Below are 25,799 nucleotides of genomic sequence, written 5' to 3'. Positions count from 1 at the left end.
ACGAAACATCGTAATTCATCCGTCCTGAATGGATTTGGATATTTTCTGGACTGTTAATGGTGAAAGATAAGGCTGTATGAGTGTGTGTCGCGCGCATGAATTGCTATGTATCAGCAGTACAAACCTTGTCAGCGGACACCGTGTTTCCTAACAGGGAGTAGGCCATGAGGGTGACAAAAAGCGACGACCTTTCGACGAACACCAGTGAAGATAGGTAGTAGCCTCGCACATAGGATGTCTTCGTCACCACGTCTATTTCACTCCTGCAAATGAGAGCAAGGTTCAAACGTTGTCATTTTAATAGGGCTAGATGATGTAAAGATGAATATAAATAAATAATTTTAGTGATTCGGTTAATAAATGCAAAAAATAATAAAATCAGGAAAAGAAGGAAAGTAAAGAAGAAAAACAGGTGCAGTAGTAACAGTCATCCACTATTCTCGGAACAACGAACAGATTTTTTTTCCGTTGTGATTGCTGTGATTTATGTTCGTGAACTAAAAAAAAATAAAAATATCTTTACAGACTAGTCTGGTATTTGTAACCATTATCGCAAGTCTTATTCACCATTATCGCAAGTCTTATTCAGAGTCTTTAATTGAAGTGCTCAATACAGATTATAAGAGATTATGCAAATTGTTAAAACCTTCTGCGTAAAATATACAGGAGGAAATCGTAAATAAGAAAATAATGATTATTAAAAAACGGCTTATGAAGACGTCAGTTTTACATCGAAAGCGAGCGAGAAAAATTAATGGACTGACAATATCCATTGAGAGAAAGAATGTGTGTTTTGAGGCTTTTCACCTTCTGGCTAACGAGACAAGTTTGGCGAATGGCTTCTCCCACGCATACATCTTGATCACTTGTATGCCCGACACGATCTCGTTCATCTGTTTCATACGTTCATCCGTTCGCACAGCGATCTGTTTCCGTAGCCGTGAAGTTATTCTTCCCAAATAACCTGGAAAAGAAAGGAAGATTGGGATAAGACAGACAAAATGCTTAAGATCTCGTAGATATAAGACAGAACATTTCATCTAAAGGCACTTTGTTGGTTAAATATATGGAACAGATCGTTTTGTCACAAGTGTTGTGATTGGATTGTGCTAGTCATGGTACATTCGAGTGTAAATAACACTTCTGTTATTCACATATGTTTCCGTCCTAGCCGGCCGCGGTGGTCTAGCGGTTCTAGGCGCTCAGTCCAGAGCCGCGCGACTGCTACGGTCGCAGGTTCGAATCCTGCCTCGGGCATGGATGTGTGTGATCTCCTTAGGTTAGTTAGGTTTAAGTAGTTCTAAGTTCTAGGGGACATTACACTAAATGTTAATTTCTGGATGATGCGTCTTAATTCTAGGACAAAAGTCGCTTAAATTTTGCCTTAAGAAGTATTTACGTGTCACTAACATTTTTCGTCGTGGTTTCCCTCCGCCATGGAAAGTTTCAGACGATCTAACTCCCACTTTTTAATTTTATTCAACTAATTTAGACCATAGTCGTTGCATTGCAGTGTATGTTAATAATGACATTCGATCAAATGTCGTCATAGATTTTATGCTGTTCAAATCTACTCAAAAGAATAATACTATAATGAAAATTATTTCTGTACTCTTTTTGTGTTCATGAATTGACACTGAATATGTCAGCTGGAAAAGCAGTCATAATACATTACTGTGTTTCACATTTGTGCTGTATCCGATGAGCCGGCCGAAGTGGCCGAGCGGTTCTAGGAGCTACAGTCTGGAACCGCGCGACCGCTACGGTCGCAGGTTCGAATCCTGCCTCGGGCATGGATGTGTGTGATGTCCTTAGGTTAGTTAGGTTTAAGTAGTTCTAAGTTCTAGGGGACTGATGACCTCAGCAGTTAAGGCCCATAGTGCTCAGAGCCATTTGAACCATTTGTATCCGATGACAATGAGAGGTAGCAGCTGCATTAATTATTACGGACCTTGTATATGCTCGCTCCTGGGAGAAAAACTGTAACTAACACTCTCAAACCATAATAAAACATTTATCCGTGTCAGTCACGCAGTTAATAATTTCAGTTTCCCAAATAACACTCTAACGTAAACAGAATGTAGTGGTTTCTAAATTACCAACAAACCTACTTATGAAATTATGCAGACTTCTGACTTCGTCTTACATTTCCTGTGAAATCGTCACCAGAGTGAAAATATTATTGAGATTGCAAAATAAATCTGGTCTACTAGACACAAGTTACATTGCCTTTGTCGTCTGATGGTGCTATCTTCTTCATATTCCATGGTTCAATCATCGTCGTCCGGGTACATAATTTCGGATATAACACCGTTGCAGTTTAATGCAAACGGTAACTGCTATGGTTGTACATGAGCAGTACTATTTCTGGTACAACAGCTCACGAACGAGTTCAGTGACTGCTGAAAGACTTCCTCTCAGACGCCAGTGACGTCTGCTGACTAGTCACAGATCCTGAAATTCATTAATCTTAAAACTCATCCGACTAATTACGGACGTAGGCGACACGTGACTGAAACGTCTGTGAGGAGCTGAATTAACAATCAGGCACTCACAGAGCATATTGAGATTGAAGAGAACGAGTCGGATTCCTTCTTCGTGAAAGTTTCTTCCTGCAGCCAACCAAAAGGGTGTTTCACTTTCTTCTGGCACTGGCATTCAATTACGAACTTGGCAGATATTGTTGACACCCTCCATAATTGACACTTTGAGTGCGTTTTTCTCCGCACATATTACACACTGTACCACGCAGTGCGGTTCTTCTGGCAAGAGTAACCTTTGCTATATCGGTTGTGGGTACTGTTCTGCAGGTTACGTGTTAAAGCTCGTTGCTGTCCTGTAACATCACCGTTCTGGTTGTATTATTCTCACACACAAAAATTTACGTTATGTAAGAACACGAAGAAGGGAGTGTCCACTGTAGTAAACACAGTTCCGCCTGGAAATGGAATTTGCCAGGGCGCCACAAAATGATTCATATCGGAGGTAATTTTTTGTTTATTTTGACCCCGTGAAAGCAGGAACTATTGTCAAGCACTGATATTGTGCGCGACCGAGCTTGTTATAGATTTTAAGTGGCTAGACCTACCATTAGAAAGCTGACGGTTTTAACGAAACATTCAAAAGAGCCGCATTTTTAAAGTGTATACCCTAATGACTCTCACCCGCTTGTGTTATGATGATGCCATGTCGTGCTGACGGTTGTCTGGCGTAACGAAATAAACGAAAAACTTACGTACAGTGTATGTCTGAAAGCGAATTGCTACACTACAAGCTGTTGTACAAACGGAACGTGAACGAATAAGTAGTGGAGCAGCGGCAGAAGTTTGAGACCCTTACTTTATGAAAAATATTGCTCAGTCTCTTTGTGAATACATCTTGGACTTCGAATTTTCCTTTTTTTAAGCGTGTATTTCATCTCTATAGTGCATTATGTATTTATGAAAAAGTCTTTTTGGGTTTTATTTAAGAAGTCCTAAGAGGCACTTTTCCAGGGAATACCAGACATTTTATTATCAACTTTCAGGTCTGTTTTTTCGCAACTGCATTTCTTTTGAACAAGTGACTGTGATTCGAAAACATCTTGACGAAAAATTATTTCCATACCTGTGGTGTTCACAAAGTGCAGAGATCGTAAAATTGTTTGGCTAAATATGCCTCCGTTGCTATCGAACAGGTAAATTTATTACAAACTTGTGTACAGGAAGATGCAACTGATACTTTGCATTCCATCATTTATTCGTTTTTTAGCAGTTTTATTCTGTTGGACGATGTTTGCAATGATTTTCTAATTTTCCGGGAATAAACGCCGTTGCAATTGTTCTTAACGTTAGGAAGTTTTCTCATATGTCGCTTCACATCTGCCTATAATTAGTCAACACGATTCGCGTAAGGTTTACTGCTTGCCAGGATATTACTTATAGCTGGATTTCTTTTGGCTATGCAGGGTAACTTCTCGATTTCTGACTAAGGGCCTCACTTGCTTGAAGACGAGGCTCTAGTTTTAAATGATTTTTTATACCGATGTGTCACCGTTATGCATGATGAGCTACTGTGCCGTGTAGCTTACTTGTGGCGAAAGCTCATTTTCATAATATCACGCTCCACACAGAAACGGGTGTTGTGTTCTTTACAATTTGTTGCAGAAAAAAAGGTTTGAATGCTTTTCTTGACTTTCAACAAATTTAACGGCTATTTTCCATCACTGTCAACACTGATTACTGGGTGAAGATATGTTTAAAACATGTAGGGGATAGTGTTGTATCATGGAACACTTCTCAGATTATTGCCTGTAGTCATCCCTGTAATAGAAGCTTAATATGTTTTCATCCCATTTTTTTTACTATAGTATTCACCTTTAGTGTTCTGCAGCCTTTCTTTGAAATTACAAATATTTCCCCGGAAAGGTAAGGTTTTTCGAAATGTAAAAAAACGTTCCAAGGTACAACACAGTCATGTTCCAAGCAACAAATATTTTACTGAAATCTGAAAGTGTTGCAATCGAGAAAATCTTGTCAATATTGTATTTAATCGTCTGTCTGCTACGTTATTAATCTACCACATCCCAATAATCAGTGAGTGTAAGCAAGTATTATCAAGAACCGGTTACAAATTAAATACATTCGGAAATAGAAGCTGTTAGAAACTGACAGAAATTTATTTCCACTTTCCAGATAGGTAAAATCGTTATGACATTAAAGAAACTCACTTCATTTGCAAACGTCATGTGTTCCTTGGTAGAAGAGGTACTTCCGTTTCAAGGTACAAGATAGTGCAAGACGGACGAAGTATGGCTTAACCGTTCACACTTCATACAACTAGTCCTAATACGATACAAGACTTTACCCACCGTAAAAGTCTGTATCTGAAGAATTAATAATATCTTCTAAATAGCTACAATATATCATACATCACTTGCATATGTAGAACTCATAATATTTACAAAGACTGCTTAAAACACAACCTCACATCACACAACACAGAAACGATAGAAACGGTCTCCAGTGCGTATTCCTTCTTGTGACACTAAATTCGATCACTAGACTGAAACAACTACCGGAAACATCATGTGCTCCCAGGTACACTGTCCTCAAGGTGCAACACTCTTTCCTACCCATTACTTCACATTAGAAAAGCCGTCAATGACAGTATGAACGTGATGGGTAAGAAACTCATTTTAATTGTATAGTTACCAAGAACTAGTTTTCAAATATTAAAGTTTTTAACTGTCTGGAATTAGTGTTTATTATCCATTGGGGTACCTGGCGTTGATGGCGACGTAATTTATATTTCCGCTCTGTCTAACAAACATTCAATCATCATCTCCTCATATCAGAGTAGGCGCTTCACAAGTTGCTGGCAAACTGCTATGACTTATGTGTGGTCACGTACTAAACAACGAATTGACCAATGAGCAGCTGTAAAGAGGAATGTTAACAAAACTAAAAAATATCGTCAAAATCAGCAAAATAGGATATTCCAGCTATTTAAGAAACCATGCTATAGTCTAATAATTTTAATATGATTGTATCAGTCATTTCACTACAGAAAATATCCGTCTAGGGTCTACTTCATATCAATTTGAACCACATGCCCCTGTCGTATAAACGGTGTGCATTAATTTGGAAAACTGTCATCTAAGCTTGTGAATGTTGTTCACAGTGACAAATTTATGTTGTAAATAATTTGTATGTAAATGGTGTTTTAAGAGTACCTCTTAAAAGTGAATGGGCAAAGGTACCGAATATGGCTTGTGTGTACCATGTTTACGACTTAACGTAAAACGGTCAACCACACTAGCATTAGTAGGTTTACGTTTACCACGGTGCTGTACAGGATGTGGTTGGTTGGTTGGTTTTGGGGAAGGAGACCAGACAGCGTGGTCATCGGTCTCATCGGATTAGGGAAGGATGGGGAAGGAAGTCGGCCGTGCCCTTTCAGAGGAACCATCCCGGCATTTGCCTGGAGTGATTTAGGGAAATCACGGAAAACCTAAATCAGGATGGCCGGACGCGGGATTTGAACCGTCGTCCTCCCGAATGCGAGTCCAGTGTCTAACCACTGTACAGGATGTGATCTAAGCGTTAAATGCCTGTCTTCCACCGACTGGGGAACGACTTCACGTAGCCCCTCAAGAGGCACGGTTTATGAGAAGCGGTGTCGCCTGACACTGCTTGCATAAGCGTTTGGCGGAGATGAATATTAAGTGTAAATAAAAACATATCGAAGCGAACGGGTATTGAACCCAGGACCTCCGATTTTTCGAGTGAGCTGTTAGTCACTGCGCTACACATGTCTCTTTTTGCATCCATCAATTTACAACAGTTTTGACCATTACTATTTTTCCACTCGTTGCATCAGCCCAAGTTTTCATCTGCTTAAGAATTTTTCCTGTTTAACCTAAGAAAGCATGATAAAATCTAATGCCTCAGAATCTTTTTATGTGAAAACGTTCTAAATCTTTATCCTTCGTATCTAATATATATTTCTCAACATAGTCAGTCCGCAGCTCGTGGTCTAGTGGCTAGCGTCGCTGCCTCTGGACCACGGGGTCCTGGGTTCGATTTCCGGCCGGGTTGGGTATTTTCTCTGCCCGAGGACTGGGTGTTCGTGTTATCTTTATCATTTCATCATCATCTTCATCATCATCATTCGTGATAGTGGCTAGATTGGACTGCGTAAAAAATTGGGCCTTTGTACGGGCGCTGATGACCGCGCAGTTGAGCGCCCCATAAATCAAACGTTATAATCATCATCTCAACATAGTCACGCTGACGACGAACACATTACTCTCAACGAGATGCCAATTTCTTGATACCATCACTGTAGAATGCTTCACTTGGTTGGCGGAGTCACAACCTTACATCTAGCTTGCACCGTTTCATCGCTATCAAAAGTCAAATCCTCGAAGGTGTTCTTTAAGTTTTGGAAACAGATGAAAATCGTATGTCCCACACGTTGAGGTTAGCACGACAGTTTCCTTAATTACGAGCGCAAACAATCCAACGTTACACATTACTGATGTGGACACAAACATTACCGTACACAGTTTTCATTCTTCTATGGATTTCAATTGGAGGTACGTTTTCTGCGGTTAGAAACTCGATTACAGCATACTGTTTCTGAGGCACCAACATAGTTATGTTACACACCGCCATGTTACATGCTACAATTCGGAGTCCTCTGACCCCAGATGGTAGTAACTTGCGTCAGCGAAGCGGGAAAGTCGAGCGAGTAATATGCAAGGCATTTCATATCTCAGCCGATATTGATAACAGGATAAAAAACTCGGAAACATTACTTTTCAGGAAGCGCTCGTAAATGGTTATTTTATCGTACCATGCAGTTTGCATTACATGCTTTGATGGAAGTACTTGCAAAAACATCACGATTGCAATGTCACGACTTGCTGACGGGACTTTAGACAAGTAAGATACTCATTATCACGGAGGCCAAGTAATTATAATTGATTGCTTCAATACACTTTAAAGTGATTTTTCAACCGCTATAAAATCTTTAAAAACGGTCCGAATCTCTTACCAAATATTCAGTTCCTGAACGGTAGATGATGATGATATTTGATTTGTGGGGCGCTTAACTACGCGGTCATCAGCGCCCGTACAAAGACCCAATTTTTACGCAGTCCAATTTTCTCACAATACAATCTAGCCACTGTCACGAATGATCAGACGAAGAAATCCGCTGCTTCGTCACGGAGCCATTCATGGACTGCTGTGTGAACGTGCTCATCATTGAAAAAATATCCTTCTCCTTAGATATTCTTCCAGCTTACCGAAGAAGGGAAACCGCATGGTGCAAGACCTGGACTGCATGGCGGAAGCTTCCACATGTCCCTTCGAAAGCGTTGAACTAAAGCTTGAGCTATGCACGCCTTGTGGGATGTTGCCTTATCGTGCAGGACAACAATGCCTTTGCTTAATTTTCGCGGTTCTTGTTCCTTATGGTGTTCGCGGCGATATTAGTGCTGCACAGTTCTAATCGGTATTAATAGTTGTGTCGTTTACGAAAACTCTTGTGTATAGATTCCTTCGTAGTCGAAGAAAACAGTGACCATGATCTTCCCTGCTGATGGCGCAGATCTGAATTTCTTCCGGTGAGGCGAGGAGGTTTGTCCTCATCACAATTACTCATCTGCTAAGCAATGCGTACAACAGTCACTCTGCGATTTTTGCGAATGGTTCAAATGGCTCTGAGCACTATGGGACAACGAAACGTCAGGACGAACGTTGAACAAACGTTGGCAGAAGATCCTGTGACAAAAACCAACAGGAAATACGTCATACATAGATTGGTTGGTTTTGCCAAGAATTCCAAAGAATTCTAAGTGTGTGCTGTTCCGGGTGATACACACACAGAGCTCGACGTGTATCACAGATCAGTAAATAGTTTTCTTTTTAATTACTAGCTTCTGTTGCAATTTGGGTTATATTTATAACAGTGTATCCTCCATAATTATGATACCACTTTCTATCGATCCTCTTTTTTCAGTTGGGAATCTCGTTCAGTGTTTCAGCTTCCTAATATACAATGTACATTTATCATGTGTACGAGTTAAAACCTTTAGCGATTCAATGATAGTTAAAAATACCACCTTCACTCTCCGAGAGGAATGCAAAACATCTCATGGTGGCGAGCACGAACACAGAGTGTTTCCGGTATCCGAGGTTTCACTACCAAACTCGACATTGGTTTAGCAGTAGTGGGAAATGGGTCTCTTCTCCCCTTAAGTGGAGAGCGAAAGTGGCCCCCAGAGCTGGCGATCAACGAACACTCGCGTTTGGCAGGGCGGCCATTCGTAACTGCGCCGGTGGCGCCGCCAGCGGCGGCTGCGGCGCCAGATTTCTCCGGCGCGGCGTTTCACCGACAGGCGCCAGCGCTGGCCTCGTGGGAACGTAACATCTGCCATCTCCGTGCGCGGCCCTTATGTTTAATTTATATTACACGCGAAAACGAAATTTATAATTGTGCGAAAATGTGAATGGATCACGACACGGCATATGATTCAACAAAACAACCGAACAGAACAGAAGATATGCCTCTGCGCATATCGCTAAAAAAAAGTCCTCATTAATTCCTTTCCGCTAGCATGCTTTGTTATATTTAGAATAGTTTGCTAGGAAGATATCGAAGTAACTTCCAAGGTTAGAAATGAAGCTATGAGACCCGGCTATTCAGCAGCCAACTACATGGTGTACAGATGCTGTAAATCGACAACTCCGCCACTAGCGATACGGGCGTGCTCTGAGAAAGATATTAGGCAACAGTTATGGAAAAAACATTAGTCAACTATAAATTCGATACTAACAAAGATTATATTATACACCACTGCACAAAAAATTACAGACGAAATTAGGAAAACTGCACAGTAGACTGACAAGAGAAATTGGCTTAGGGAAGTCCACGATACAAAAAAGAAATTGGCGTTAATGAACAAGAAGTCGGAAGACAACACGATATCATTTTTAAACGTCTGTATTCCCTTTCACCTGCTTCATTTGTTTCATATTTTCTCCTTTCGTCAAAGTGCTTACAAAACCAGTTCATCGGAATTGAGAGTGTCTTTAAAAGAGATTATAAAACGAACACCAACGAAGGTAAACCAAGAGTAATGGAATCTAATCGAATTAAATCAAGTGATGCTAAAGGATTAGAAAATGAAACACTGAAAGTAGTAAATGCTATTTGAGGAGAAAAATAACTGATGATAACCAATGCTGAGAGGATATAAAACTCAGTCTGTATATAGCAAGAAAAGCATTTCTGAAGAAGAGAAATTTGTTAAGAGCAACCAAAGTATTTCTGAGGAAGAGAAATTTGTTAACATAGAATATGAATTTAAGTATCGGGAACCATTTCTGAAAGTATTTGTCTGGAGCAATGTTCGGCAAACAACGGCTGGCGAAGTACATGCGGCTCTTTGGCCCCTTGAGTGTGGCTCTACCGCAAGATACCACATGCCGAAGCGCACGCACACTCAGATTGAAACTTCGTGACGCAGTGTTCCCTAACCACTTCTGCTCATTTAGGGGTTAAGTATTTTCAACCAGTCTGTATGCGCGGGGGAGGCGCGTGCGATACATGCATGAACTGAGTGAACCAGAAAGACAACATTCTCCTTGTGGTGTGGTTAGTGCTGGTTGCGTCCGCAAATCTCCCGCAGGCGCGAAAGTGCCTACTCGAATCGTAAAGTTCCTGTATTTTACCAACCAGCTGCAAATTTTGTCAAGTATTTAAGAATTGTATTTGTTTTGTGTTGGTAGCTTTATCATTATAAAATGAAACATTTTTGGGTGCATTGTTTGACTTGGTTACAGAGAATAAGCAAATAAAAAGGGAACACGGGAACTATGAATTTAAAGTTGAGTGGAGCGAGACTTTCGCGTTATTCAAAACTTGACTGGCCTTCCGACATTTCATATTTTTCATGGAAAAGTGACTCATAACAAGAAAAGAAATTGGGACACTTTACAACTAAGAAACTGTCGGTGATGCAAGAAAGAAACCAGTTGAAGAATTCCAGAAGAGTCAAGAAAAATCAAGTTATGCATTTAATTACTGGACACAATCTTCCGGTCATGTTAATATTGGAAGTTTTGTGTTTATTCTCTGAGGTTACGAAGAGAGGAAGACCATATACAGACGCTTAAGAAGCTGTTTTGTAAATGCATCGGAAGAGCTATTTCAGGAATTTAAGAACAAATCAGATAGTCTAAAAAATTAAAAAGTTACTATCGTCTACTAAAACAGTGGAGATACAACAGTCAGAATGTTTTCAAACATAATCAGCCAGCAAGTCGAAGATCCTGAATTGATTTCAGATTTAACAATAGTAGTTGACGAATATAGTGACAAAAAGGATACAGCGGAAGTCTTTTGTACGATTTATTTCATCTCAGGGCCCAAAGAAGAACTTTAAGAATGATTACCATTTATGGTATAAATACCAGGAAAGGATACAGCAACTGCAATAACTGAGTGCACTGAAAATCGTCATATTCCATTTGATAAAATCGTCTCAGTTTCAACACACGGGGAGGAAAGTTTCACCAGCGTAAGAAACAGGTTTGTTGTTATTTTGAAATAAAAAATTTAATCACGAGAGCCTCATTTACTGTTTGAAGCTAATTTATTTATTATCGTTAAAGTTCTCCTTATATGTAAAACATAGCTTGTTCTTAATGTTACAAATTGTAAAATTCACTTTCTTGCATAAATTTTACCAGAAAATTTTATGAATTTTAACAGTGTAAAATTAACAATCAAATCGTTTTGTTTTCCTACCTATCTTACTGCGAGACTACAGTGCTTGTAAACTATAAGTTTAGAAGGAAATTAGTTTTTCTGAACGTTTACAAAAGTCATTTTTCTCTCATTACCCTCATGGAAAATTTAAATTGCTAATGTTAACGAAATTCAAAAAATTCTAAAATCTGACCGATTAAGAACGTGTCTTAAGAGGGCAGGAGGGTATTCAAAATATCGCGGGGTGCTCATGCACAGAATCTTTTGTAGGCCAATTTGGGGTTGTTTCATAGCTTCATAGACCGCAAGTATTTTACATCAATTTCTTCGTCTCAAATTAACATTACTACACTGCGACACGTTGTCAACAGTTGCTGTTTACACTCTGTAGTGACATATTTAAGAAGTGAAACGTTTTCCTAAGACATAGCAGCTTCAAAAAGACAGGAAAGAAAAAGAAAGGAAAGAAAAAATAAATAGGCGAAGGAGTGAAATTTAAAATTTCAACTAGACACCTGCGAGTCATGTTCAGGTGAGCTATCGAAGTCTTCTGTGGCTCACCTGAAGATAACTAGCAGGTGTCCAGTTGAAATATCGTGGAGTAAAGTTTACGACGACCGGCTGCAATCCCGAAATCTCTTCGAGCAGGTGAAGGAGTGTTGTAGAAAGTGTAAAACTAACTTAGCAGGCTGAATGTGGTCCTTATCAGGACTGTTACGAAAGGAGAAGAAGAATTCCGTTACATACTACATGACAGTAAATATGTTATATATTGCGGGTTATGTGACATGTAAATAGGATCTGCACCAATAACACTATATCTTACCACAGCAAAACTGTAATTCCCATCACATTGGTATTTGAATACGTACATTACGAAACTTTTTACTGTCTAAAGGGCAATTCTGTACTTTTGCCTTACGAAGTATGGCGAGTTTTTCTTTTGCTTATTCTCTGTCACAAAATGAAATGAAATGTGCGTAATGCATAAAGCCTTAGAAATATGCCAGTCTTCAATAACTGATGCATTGTATTGATAATAAATCCCCGTCCTGCCGTGTAGATTCAAATTTTCCATCGTTAGGGCAACTGCTAGGATGATTCCTTTGAACCAGACATACTAATATATCTTCCTTTGCTCATTCGGTGTGCATCACTGCATCATTTTCCCGCATTAACACGTACTGAAGAAGATGCTCCTCCCCTTCAAAATAGCGTTTTATTTTAGACAGAAAAACATAAGCTCACAGAGCGGCGACAGAGGGATTTACGCAAGATCTCTATCGCAGCTGTTTTCACTAAGATGGCATATTACAGTTCAAATTTCCGTCCGATTCTTCCAGGTGAGAATATCTTTGGTTTTCTCCTAAATCTCTTAGGCGATACTTTCAACCAAGATGGATCGACTCCGCGTCCATCATTGTCTAATCCGAACCAACTCCTTCTGTCTAAGGCTCTCTGTGGCGAATGAATGTGTAACTAACATTTGTTTCTTTTTTCCATAGGTAGCTGGTTCGAATGCCGTCAACCAAAAATTCTTGCCAATAGTATTTGGAGCATATTTGGAGGATATGGGTACTGTAAATTTCTTGAACTCTGAATCGAGAACATTTGTCCTGGGTCAAATTCCAGCTGTGTGCATAGTGTCGTATTCACCATAGACAATCGTACGATTTGGCTGAATGTCTCAAACATTCTGTCTTCAGCGTCATAATCATTAGCAAGCTGTAGATTCACAAGACATGCCGATATGGACTCTTCGTAGGAGGCAAATATCTGATTGTAACGTATCATACAAAATTTACATCGCACCATATCTAGAAGCGAATTAAACGCTATCAGCTGGAAGGTATATGACATGTAGTTTCAAATGTACGAAAATAAAAATACGAGTGCACACCATATGACTAGCGTTACTCGTATCTGCAAATGACAGATAAAAACCGTTTGAATAAAATTAATGTTATATGCGTATTTTCTTGTCGCCTATCGTGTAGGTTTGTAAAGTATCCATTACAGATAAAAAGAGAGCCAAGAGAGGTCTCCTAGTGAAGTGTGACGTCCGCCAAATTACAACGTCGCCGGCCAGTGGCTATTTTTTTGCTGACGACGTGGGTGACGAAACTTCGGCGTCCGATCTGCTACACAGTGATAATTGGCTTCACCTTGGGAACGGCAAACACCGTGTTACGTCACAATGCCTGCAATTACCCTTTTCCAATTGCGCTGCGCGCAACTCAAGTTTTGTTTCCTTCCGAGTCAATTATCGACGAGGCGTCGGTCTTAAACGCCGTCGTGGCTTTTACGGCCCCCATATTGCCATTGTCCGAGATTTCCCAAGATATTATGTGAACAATAATTCTGTACCTGCTGAACCACGTCTGCAGTGCTGATATTCCGAGAATTAAACCACCCTCTGGTAACTGCCGCGCAATTGCATAACCTCTTGAGCTGGTAGAGCTCGATGTGGTGCTGGGAACTCCGAGAACAGAGAATTTCTCGATTCCATGTTGTCGGTGTTCTAGAGAACTGACGTATTCGACCACTACATCCAAGAGCTAGACCCCTTGGTTCACGTTCCGGGTCAGCTTGCATCGCCAGTACACGAGATCAGAACGATAACGGTTTTTACTTCTGCTCGTGGTAATTCTCAGTTCTCGAATGTGTACTCGTCTCCATTTATTTCCAGCTGCCTCTGACTACGGGGAATTCGGACAACAGCTTTCACTTGTTCACGTGTTATACAAAATAGTACGTCAAACTTCGAAATGTATTTAAAAATAACATAGGATTATTAAAACTTTATATTTGCATTAAGATAAACTCACGGCATTTTGCAAAACTGCCCCACTAATTTTCAGACCTTATTACGAAACCACAAGAGGATAAATTATTTTGGAACAACTTATGCCGAAAGATTGCATTACAAGGAAAACAGTATAAGCCAAAAATATGTCTTCTCATGCGGAGAGTAAAGTGCAATCTAAAACAGTACAGGGTTTACTTCATTTACATAAAACTACTTCGCAAGTACAGCCGACTGCTTGGCTGAAGCTTATGGTGCCCTTAGCAGCAATCGAGATCTCATTCGCTTTCTCGGTTCTTGAATGTAAGATGTATCCCTTTGGTTCTCGAGGACAGAGTTCTCGATTCCTTGAATTTCCACTTCTGTCGATCACTGACTTATGTAGCAACATAACGAAAGCATTGTTATTATTATTATTATTCTTTTTTGTCAGAATACGGTGACATCTGAAGCTCGACGACTATAGCAGTGATCCAGCAGATACATAAAATCCCAAATAGCATTACTTTGTGTATAAACTGCTTGTCGTGGTATTTTTAAGTTTCGAAGTTCCTCTTTCAACAATTATTTGCAGTTAGGGACCTAAGTGGTGCTTGCAGAAAAGTAGAATTCAAAGAAAAATGCAATTTCAGTCGTAATTACCGATATGTGGTCCATTCTAATACGTAAAATGACACTCTTATTGCGGGGAAGGAACTTGGGATGATTTAGGATAGGAAACACTTTTTTTTCCTTGTGCTTAATTTGTCAGTTAAAAGCTTGGATGCGGAAGAAACAATCCTTAATTATTTACAAGTAATACACCTCTAGATTCTTCTCCTGTTTTTCTATTTACCGTCCTAGTTAAAAGTTTATAGAATATACACACATCAGTTTATACCAGTTGAACTTTGTCTGACAGTATGAGAAGAGATTTGAAAATTCGACAACTGTAAATATTACACAGCTTGATATAGGTTAATGTATCATGCTATGAAATGCTGCTTATATGTTGAACGCCAGAGACAGATCACCGGCTTGGATTTAACCTGGATGCTTAAGGAAGTCAGTCAAACCGAATGAGATTACTCACGGACTAATACACTGGATTCCAACTTAGTGAGCACTGGAGTTTAAAAAACTGTGTTCCTTTTAGGATTCCATGGTTTCTTTAAATCGCTTAATGAAAACATGGAACCGTTCATTAAAGAGCAATCCGACGAGTTCCTGCCCAATCCGTTCCCATAGATCTCGTCGTCGATCTGACGTTAAATAATAAGTCTTTTCCCGTTCGATATCGACAGTGTGGTGTCAAAGGAATCTTCTTGGTATTCGACTTAAGCGATGTAGAGAAACCACGGGGGTGTTGAAACCTGTTCGGTGAATACAGTGTGATAACCACTGCAACAACTCGCTGCATCTTGTGGTTTTTGGAACAATCTGATTCATCTTCAAATGGGAATGTTTCACGAGTCAGTAGTAGGGGCACAATTGCTGTTTTGTCAATAAAGGATACGAGCTGTGTGCCAAAAGATAACTTTAACAATTTAAGAACACATTTCATCTGAAGATAATCCAAATCGGTCTGAAAGTATTAATGGGACAAAACGCAGCAGTTGGTTTCCGTTTTAATTCAATTTAAGCTACCCACTTACAGGACGAAGCACAAGTACGTACTACGTACATACCTTGTACAGGGATGGTGATCATGAAGATGAAGCAGAAGCCGATGATGGCGGCGATGCCGACGTAGCGCCAGAGGCAGTAGGTGACGATGGGCACCTGGATGACGGAGATCCACATCCAGTGCAAATACTGCGGGCACAGGTCGAACCGGCTCACGTCGTTCGACATGAGGTTCACGATCTGGCCCGTCGCCGTCTGGTCCATTGAGGCCCTACTCAGCCGCAACACCTGTGCAATGGAAAACCTTTACGTTAGTAAATTTACACTCTGTGTCTTCATGCTGCCAAACTGATATATTTTACGACAAGATAAGTGGTGGGAACTGTGAAAGAAAAACAAAATACTCGATAAATAATGGTCTAATGGTCTCCGCATGATACCACACACAGACAGGGAAGTTTTTTAATAATGAAGGAAAACTGTTGTTACAGTATTCGTTATTTGGACATATTTGAATTACTTACAGGAATTAAAACTAATGAGGGCAAACATGAAACTTCTTGTGAAAAGACGAGGCCCACTAAACCCTTCCTGGAGGTGGGAATGCATACCACTTTAAAAGTGTACTACGTCATTATCCAAGCTTTTGACACAACACTAAGATAGGAAGACACATTAGATATTAACGGAACGTAGACAAGGAGGTGATTAGAGAAGCACTAGCTGAGATGGTGAAGGAGGAATGGTCGTAGCCTTATTAGAAAAACCATCCAGGAATCCGCCCAGAAAACCTGTACATAATGGCTGGGCGGTAAATTGAACGCGAATCTGCATCTACACCATAATCCGTAAGCCACCATAAGGTACATGGTGGTGGATACCTTGTGTCACTACTATTCATTCCTAATTATTGGCTCTCTTTTATGCAAAAAATTGTATTTTCAAAGGCGGAACCTATATCCAATAACTGTAACTTCAAACACAGAAGGAAGACAAGAGCTGCAAATCCAAAAGATGATATTCATTCCCGTTCCACTAGCAAATTGATCAAGGGGAAACCGACTGTTTGTATGACTCCGTACGAGCGCTTAGTTCTCTCATATTCGTGGTCCTGAGGCGAAATGGCAACCTCACGTTCCACAGAAGATACCTATTGACATTAAACACTGACTTAAAACTGAGGAAGAATATTCTGCGGCATTGCAACGCATGGAAGTGAAATATGGACAGTTAACTACAGCAGAAGAAGCTGCAACTAACTGAAATGCAGTGCTACAGAGACATGCTGCGAATTAAGTGGAAAGTTAAAACTAACAAATGAATAGGCAATAGAATCATTCTGCAGTCAGCTGCAAATGCCGGTTTCTAAATTTTCTCAGCAGTATTTCGCAAAAAGAACGTTGTCTTCCCACCAGAGGTCACATTTGATTTTACGAAGCAGCTCCGTAACACTCGCGAGTTTATCGAACCTACCGGTAACAAATATATGAGGGTGGTTCTGAAATGCATCGATGTGTTCCTTTAATGCGACTTGGTGCGGGTCACAAACACTCGAATAGTGCTCAAGAATGAGTCGCCCTAGTGTTACGTACGCGATTTCCTGTAAGTGTGGACTACACTTTCTTAGAATTTCGTCAATAAATCCAAGCTGAACATTTCCCTTCCTACAAACTACCCTAATTGCCGCGCCAGCTCGCTCGTCCTTCACTCAACTGAAATGAAAGAATAATTATCTTAGCAAGAAGAAAGGAAATGCCATATACTTACGTGCGGTCTTTGGAAACCACTTCGTCTTATTGGCTGTGTGGTTCTTGACTTCTTTTGTTGTTAGCTTTTCTTTTACCCTTCGATCAGCCTGTATAGAGACTAGTACATACATTTTTGCTGGCCAGAGTTTGTTACCACTGCTGTGTATCCTGAATATCGAAACGGCATTGGGGCAATTTAGAGAGGAATTCAGACTAGAAATGAAATTGTTCAATAGTCAGTAGACGATACTTTCTGTAACTATAAAATGGTGGTGACCAACTGCTTCAGACCGCTTTCGAGTTGAGAATAAACAGAATGAAACTAACGAAGAGTAACAGAAATGAGAATAAAATGTCCTGACTGTTAGCACTTGGTAAGATAAACAAAGGCGAGCGATTGCTGCTTTCATGGAAGAGATATCATGCAAGAGACAACATCTAAACGGAGCAGTTTAGTACAAGCATAGAAGGCAGTGTTCCACCTATTGACATTAAACACTGACTTAGAACTGAGGAAGAATATTCTGCGGCATTGCAACGGTTGGAGGTGAAATATGGACAGTGAACTACAACAGAAGAAGCTGCAACTAACTGAAATGCAATGCTACAGAGACATGCTGCGAATTAAGTGGAAAGTTAAAACTAACAAATGAATAGGTAGTTAGAACAGATTACAAAGACACTGGGCATCCCATCCTCGTCTCGGTAGTGTGGTCGTGGGAGAAACAATGGAGAGATGATAAAGACAAGGCAAAAGCAGTGCCGATAATTGAAGACATTAGGTTTAACACAATGTGTAGACTTTTAGAGAGGTGACACAGGCTAAAATGGAGAAGAACGGAAAATCAAAGATGAGTTATTGGTAAAAGAGAGGTAAGGCATTCAAACAGAACCGTACACATCTGTAGGTTTTACTCATATGCACATATCAGGATGAGACAAAAGTCTCTCAACTTTAAGAGAATCATTAACCAATATCGAGACTTCGTACGTGACTATCGGACGCAGGTGCAGCTGTAGTCGGCATGAGACGTAGCTGTTCTTCGCTATTTACATCAGTGGAATATACTAATGAAATGTAGTGCATATTACATGTTGTGTGTAGTTCAGCTTGATGATGACATGAATTTTCACTCAACGTTTTTACTTATTTTTCCTAATAATTTCTGTTGAATAATAGTTTGGGTTAGGAATTAGAACTGCGACTGGTCAATAAATGTACAATATTATTCCGTTTCTTTTTTCTCCAAGAATTTATTAATCCAGAAAATCTATAAGTAGCAATCAATTGAGCTGACAGTACGACAAAAATACATGTAAAATCGAACACCTTCAAGCTTTTATTTTACTTTCAGGTATATCCTCACAGTTTTTCCGGGCTGTTTACGGTATATAGGCAGTATGCTTGGAGACAAGAAGACAGTTCAAAATATAAGACACTTGAAGAAACAAGCGACGGTTTTACATCAGGTAGTTTTTATCAGATACTGAAATATATATTATGTTGCTTTTTCTCAAACGTTGTCCTTATCTGATCCTGCTAACGAAATTCCTCCATCCAACTTACATGTCAGCAGAGCTATCTCCGCCTTCCTGGCCTTCTATCAGAAAAAAATATGTTTTGAACACTGTTGCTCCCAAGAGTTGCCAAAGCGGACGTGCACTGCCGCTCACAAATTTCCCAAGCTATCCTCTGCCTGCACGTTTCCCACAAAGCTAATAAACTTTCAACACACGCGAGGACCAAATTACAGAAAATGGCGCTCTCACCATGTAATTCAGAAAATTGTTTGTGGGCTTTCCGGTGTTTTTATATCGTGTTTAGAAAAATGGTTGTTTGCTGTCAGCACTGTAAGTTTCCATGAAAGTATCTTCCAAAATAACCGTTAGAAATTGCAAAACAGAGAAGCTACAAGTTCTAATTCACTGAGAATCAGTGAGAATGGTTCTTCTACGTACTGCATTTTTATGTCGCTTCCATACCTTACTTCTTGGTCAGCTTCATATGTTAGTCGTTATAATAATAATAAAGACGAGGTTATGTTTAATTTTATGATCAAAAAATATGCCACATGTGGATATAATCTACTTACGGAACCTGTCTTACAAATTCATCTTATTCGTTCCTCCGTTCTTCATAGAGTGGAAAGTAGTTGTGGATTTCTCTGTAGAGTCATAGTTCTGCTACGAAGTCACCTCAACACAAAAATTTGTTCTTCCGTGTATAATGTTTGCATTGCTGGGACTCCAAAACGCATAAGATATGACCTAAGAAGTTCTAAATCACTGCAGGTATCTTAGTACATAAAAAAGGTATTAAAATATATGTAACTCTTCACTGGTCAAAGGTCATTTCGACAAAAATGGTTAAGCACATTGGTTGTTACTTGCAACTTGCTATTTCTGTGCTCTCTCTCCCTCTCCCTCCCTCACCCCTCTCTCTCTCCCCTCCCTCCCTCCCTCTCTCTCTCTCTCTCTCTCTCTCCCCCCCCCTCTCTCTCCCTCTCTCCCTCTCTCTCCCTCCCTCTCTCTCTCTCTCTCTCTCTCTCTCTCTCTCTCTCTCTCTCTCTCTCTCTCTCTCTCCCCCCCCTAAAACACACACACACACACACACACACACACACACACACACACACACACAAGTTGTGGGTATCGGTAGCGTCTGCGGTCATTTATAACTACGAATTCAGAACGTATTTGGAAATTATAATCATTGTTATAAGTGGGGAGATATCTCAAGACGTTCAAAATAAATTTTCCATGTAACGATTTTACTTTAACACTAGCAATACCAAGGCACTTTCCAATACGTGTAGTACTTAGAGAGGGGTGAGGGGGGGGGGGGGGGGGGGGGTAGTTCTGCCCACCACAAAAAAGAAAAGAAAAGAAAACAAATTTCGGCAATTGTCGCTAACGTTTGCTAACAACATACTTTACTGATGAGAAAGTAGGATCCAGAACCTGAAAATATCTTTTAGCAGAATCATAGCAACATCAACGCATTTTGCATAATGTGTACACCACAAAGAAATTTAAAAATATATAAATTTCGTTAACTGTTGTTGACTTTCTTGCACAGCTTACTTTTTATATACATAGATGTGTAAGAAGGGTCGTGAACCTGAAAATATGAGTATGACATTTGTTGTGAAAAGTCAGATCCACTACTAAGAATTCAATTTTTGAGTTAAGTTTTATAGAAAAATTTAAAACACATACGGAATATGGTGTAAGAAACAATTACAAACAATATTTTTTCAAAATTTAAAAATATGAACCACAGGACTAGATCGCGATTTTTCAAAGTGTGAGTAGAAGGTATTCCCACCCTCCTCCCCTCCTGGTATTTCGATGGTTAATCGGTAGTGTTTTTAGGCAACAGAATCTGAATCTGTGTAATACTGTTCCTCTAGGAACTTTCTTCGACGACACTGAATATGCAGCAGATGTTCTGTACGTCCAGCAAACATTCGCACACTTTACGTTCGCACGCTTTCACATTGGATAACAGTAGACGCAGATAGTTGGGGTGCACTAATTCCGCCTTATATTGCCAAATCCAGTTATTAACATGCTGATCCCTTGGAGATAACGGAATGAAGGCCAGCAAAAAAGTAGAGGATGCTTGTCTCTGCCTCACTATCAGGTATAAGTATGCGACGAAATTATATGTTCTTGTAAGAAGGAAATCAGAGGACAGTTTTGAATAATTATTGATTCTGTACCACAGCCTCATCGATTATAAATAGAAAAGGAAAGATTTTATCATATGGATTTCGGCGACCACTATCGTGTAGCCTGTAATTTGTTTTAGTTTCTTTTTTAAACATTCACTACAGACTAGCAAAAAGCAACATTATTTCGCGCCAAAGTAGTTACGAACACCATAGATCCGGGTTTGATTCATCATCCGGCACACTGTTTTCAAGAGAGATTCAGTATTGTCTTGCCGCTGGTGAACTGAGGAAACATGGGAATGTCACCAGGACCATTCTTGCTACTTTCGGTGTCGCCAAGCGAGGTGTAGCAATGGTTGAAATACTGAATTCGTATTCGGGATAAGAAGGCTTCAAATCTCTGTACAGTCACCCTGACCTACGTTTTCAGTTGTATCCTCAAATTATTTCAAGCCAATGCTGAAGCTCTATAATCTCCTCTGTTTCCTGATTTGGTGATGAAACGCTCCATTACACCACCGATTAAGTCGGGAAACTAATAAGCAGATCTGTCTTGATACGCGAATGCACTGGCTTCTTCTCTCTTCTAAAAACAAGTTTGCAGCGCAATGCAAAAGCTTTCGCGGAAATAACGAATACATTGTTATTCGTCGCCGATCAGGAGGCGTATCCGCTGTAAACCACAGCTGCATTAGTTGCATCACTGCAGACATAATATTCTGCGTTGGCGTGGACTGTTATCTCTTTAGCTAGAAAATTGGCGTCCTTGCTACTGGCGCCAGCAATTTCAAACCAGTATAGCAATCTGAAAGTCGAGAGTAGCTACAGTAAAGGTCAACCAGGCAGAACGGAAAAGTACGCACGTTACACACAGTCAGGAGCTGCGAGAAAGCCGAATAAAAAATTACAAAATGACGATTGAGTAGCTCAATGAAATCGCTCGAGGCAACCGGAGTTTCTACTGGTACGTTTCAACCTGCAATTTAGATCATGTGTGTGCAATTATTACGCAAGTCGTATATGTACTGTCGAATTTGCTGTGACAAAAAGCCCTTTTCTTGCTCTGCTATTTCTACACGCAACGTTAAATATTTGGGAAATATTTGTTTGTCAGTTGCTAATTCAGTAATGTTTTTCTTGTAGATCAAACTGTGTTCCTTATTACGCATTATCAGTCGTTAGTACAATCTTGCGCTTCTTCACATACTGCATGACACTTTTTTTTTTTTTCGGTGCAGCCCTACTTATACAGCCTTTATTCATTGTACTGTCCCACAGCATAAGTGATTCTCTCCACATTCACATAGTCTATTGCTAAGGCCGTATGTCAGTTAACAAAGGGTTCTTGGTTTTCTGACCACATCAAGTGGGCATTTTAGTTTAACATCCTCATCGTTAGTAGCAGCTCCTAGGTTTCACCTAAACGTTACTCGTGATGGATCAAATAAAGATATTGAAACATTGACACTGAACTACAAACTGAATAACAAAAATCTTTTATACAGTATTTTGATCGCAGTGCACAAGTTTTAGTGGATTGTAATGTGCATGTACACGTTAGTATTCTCTACGAACACTGAAAACTACATTTTCTGTGCTACAAATTAAGTACAAATTCGTGACTATTGTCGCTAACACGAAAGCCAAATTGAAGAACTCACGTCTCTTCCTACAAGGGAGCGGTTTTAAATTTCTATGCCTGTCTTCAAACTATCGTACAATGGACTTTATTAACGTACAAAGAGCTGTTGCATGCATTTTATGTAAGAAGTAAGGACATCAGTACTGTAAAGTATCTACTGAAAAAAAAGAAATGAAAGTTAGCTTAATGATACGCAGCCACAGCTCTGAGAACAGAAATCGAGGTGAGCGCTTGTTATTCATCTCTGACTTGCATTACAGAAAATTCTTTAAATGTGTCATAAGTTCATGCCGAGTTTCTGCTCATATTTTAGACTTTTTTTAAATTATCGACAATTGAGTTTTTCTCTTTCCTGCGTTTTGTATAAGATTCAAAGGCGTTACTCAATTTTTTTACGACAATTCTGTTGATTTTTGGAGAATTTCAGTAATCGTACCGCGATAGTTGGAGGTGTTGTTATAGTAGTGTTTTCCTCTTAAATTCCATGATAACATTAGTAGAATTATTCAATCTGTATATTGAGCAAGCAATAAAGGAAACAAAAGAAAAGTTCGGAGTAGGTATTAAAATCCATGGAGAAGAAATAAAAACTTTGAGGTTCGCCGATGACATTGTAATTCTGTCAGAGACAGCAAAGGACTTGGAAGAGCAGTTGAACGGAATGGACAGTGTCTTGAAAGGAGGATATAAGATGAACATCAACAAAATCAAAACGAGGATAGTGGCATGTAGTCGAATTAAATCGGGTGATGCTGAGGGAATTAGATTAGGGAATGAGACACTTAAAGTAGTAAAGGAGCTTTGCTATTTGGGGAGCAAAATAACTGATGATAGTCGAAGTAGGGAGGATATAAAATGTAGACTGGCAATGGCAAGGAAAGCGTTTCTGAAGAAGAAAAATTTGTTAACATCGAGTATAGATTTAAATGTCAGGAAGTCGTTTCTGAAAGTATTTGTATGGAGTGTAGCTATGTATGGAAGTGAGACGTGGGCGATAAATAGTTTAGACAAGAAGAGAATAGAAGCTTTCGAAATGTGGTGCTACAGAAAAATGCTGAAGATTAGATGGGTAGATCACATAACTAATGAGGAGGTATTGAATAGAATTGGGGAGAAGAGGAGTTTGTGGCACAACTTAACAAGAAGAAGGGAACGGCTGGTAGGACATGTTCTGAGGCATCAAGGGATCACCAATTTAGTATTGGAGGGCAGCATGGAGGGTAAAAATGGTAGAGGGAGACCAAGAGATGAATACACTAAGCAGATTCAGAAGGATGTAGGTTGCAGTAGGTACTGGGAGATGAAGAAGCTTGCACAGGATAGAGTAGCATGGAGAGCTGCATCAAACCAGTCTCAGGACTGAAGACCACAACAACAACAACATTAGTAGAATAAAACATGGTAGATAGTTTTATCGTGACGGCAACGCGAATTGGATTACATTAATCCACTCTAATACCCAGTCGAATATTTTGACGTCGGTTAATGTTTTTATTCTGTGTTCTTCTTTTGTTATTGGTTTTTGTAAAAGACATACAGTTTTAAAACTGCATGTTTTCTGAGATTTGCGTATTCTTTTGACGTCAAGAAATGCGAGTCAGAGACCATGTTGTACGTCAGAGAAGAGTGTTGACTGACCTTGCGGTAGAGCAGCGAGCAGCAAGCTATCCTGATGCGCATGCCGATACACGCGGTGCCCATGGTGTAGTGGTGCTGGAAGCAGATGAGGAAGTACACGGTGGCGATCATGCCGCCCGCGTAGTAGTACGCCTGTCTGATGTCCACGTTCCCCTCGGAGAAGTACTTGATCAGCTCTCCCAGCAGCAGAGGCTGCGCTATCCTGAAACAAAATAACAAACATTCACATTCAGTCGCTTGACTGGATTTCTGCGTTACCCCACTGGCAAGGAGAAAATAATTTTCATACTATTGATAGAGCACATGAACATGAACATTGATGGTAGAGCGCAGATCCTTTCTTGTGATATGTGTGACACTTACAAAACTGGCGTGTGCTGGAGAGTTCCAGGAAGGGCGCCCAGAAGGGATGCCTGGTATGAGAATTAGCCTAATTCAGTAGTGAGTCACCGTGTACGTGGTTTAGCAACTAGACTTTGTCAGACTTGCCAATAAGGCAATCATCATATTCTTAACGAAACAAAATTGTAACATATAAAAATACTCCACGAAAGTAAATGTAACGTGTTGTAAATAAAGAGGCGAAAAGTCCCATTATTACTAGATCAGTTCTGGGGACCATTAGCGTCAGAAGAATATCTTGGAGCGTCCATGGTTAGAGACCAGAACTGAAAGGATCACATAAAGCAACTTCTAGAAAAAGCAGTTGCGAGGAATATTCACTGGCCTTATCCTAAAGAAATGTAATCCACTTAAAAGAGAATGGTAGTTTACATAACACTCATTCGACTGATTCTTAACTATTGTAGGTGAACATGGGAGACATTGATAAGACAATAGTAACACTAGGGATAAAAAAACAGCTAGTTAAGACTGTAATAGATGTCAGCGAGAAATCTGCCTGAACTGTAGTATGGCTTGGCTGTATGCATTTATTAAGTTAGTCTGAGGATCGAAAGTCAACAAAACGTGTGAGAGAATTCTGAAGATCTGTTTATAGAGAACAAATAAAGAAAAACTGGAAAAATTCCATTTTTCTAGTTGACTAACCGTCTTATTCATAGCTTGTGGCGTTCTTATGGCAATTTCTTTTTGTAATCTACATTAATCATCATATGGCGATAAATCTGGAATGTTGAGAATGACGGAAGCATTATGAGATGTTTTATTTCCAATTTCATGAATTTTCCAGCATCTGTGGTCGTCTGGTACCGTGTTGTTGTTAGGGAGCAGAACCCAGGTAACTGAATTTAGTGTGTTCTATTAACTGTGTACGAACCATGATTTCGCTTTCCATGGGGTTCAGCCGTCTTCATAATGCTTGCCCTTGCTTACTCCGGTAGTATACTGGTGATTAAAAGTGTGAACTGTGAACCTAGTGCTCTTACCTTTCCTTATCCTATAATAAACAAACATCAAGA

General features: G+C 39.8%; 1 protein-coding gene across 2 annotated transcripts in view; it reads right to left on the bottom strand.

Annotated features, from left to right (window-relative positions):
* The window catches only part of LOC126457901 (ATP-binding cassette sub-family C member 4-like), a 303,077-nt gene that overhangs the window by 57,329 nt on the left and 219,949 nt on the right, over nucleotides 1-25,799 (bottom strand). For both annotated transcript variants that reach the window (XM_050094576.1, XM_050094577.1), the window contains 4 exons: nucleotides 24,379-24,580; nucleotides 15,736-15,961; nucleotides 808-964; nucleotides 125-263 (listed from right to left, as the gene is read on the bottom strand). In XM_050094576.1, the coding sequence (XP_049950533.1) occupies nucleotides 125-263; nucleotides 808-964; nucleotides 15,736-15,961; nucleotides 24,379-24,580 (724 nt within the window). The remainder of the gene's footprint in view (nucleotides 1-124; nucleotides 264-807; nucleotides 965-15,735; nucleotides 15,962-24,378; nucleotides 24,581-25,799) is intronic.

This window comes from Schistocerca serialis, chromosome 2, assembly GCF_023864345.2.
Source record: "Schistocerca serialis cubense isolate TAMUIC-IGC-003099 chromosome 2, iqSchSeri2.2, whole genome shotgun sequence".
Taxonomy (NCBI): Eukaryota; Metazoa; Arthropoda; class Insecta; order Orthoptera; family Acrididae; genus Schistocerca; species Schistocerca serialis.
The sequence above is the reverse complement of the archived record's forward strand: the minus strand, read 5'-3'. Positions and strand labels throughout refer to the sequence as shown.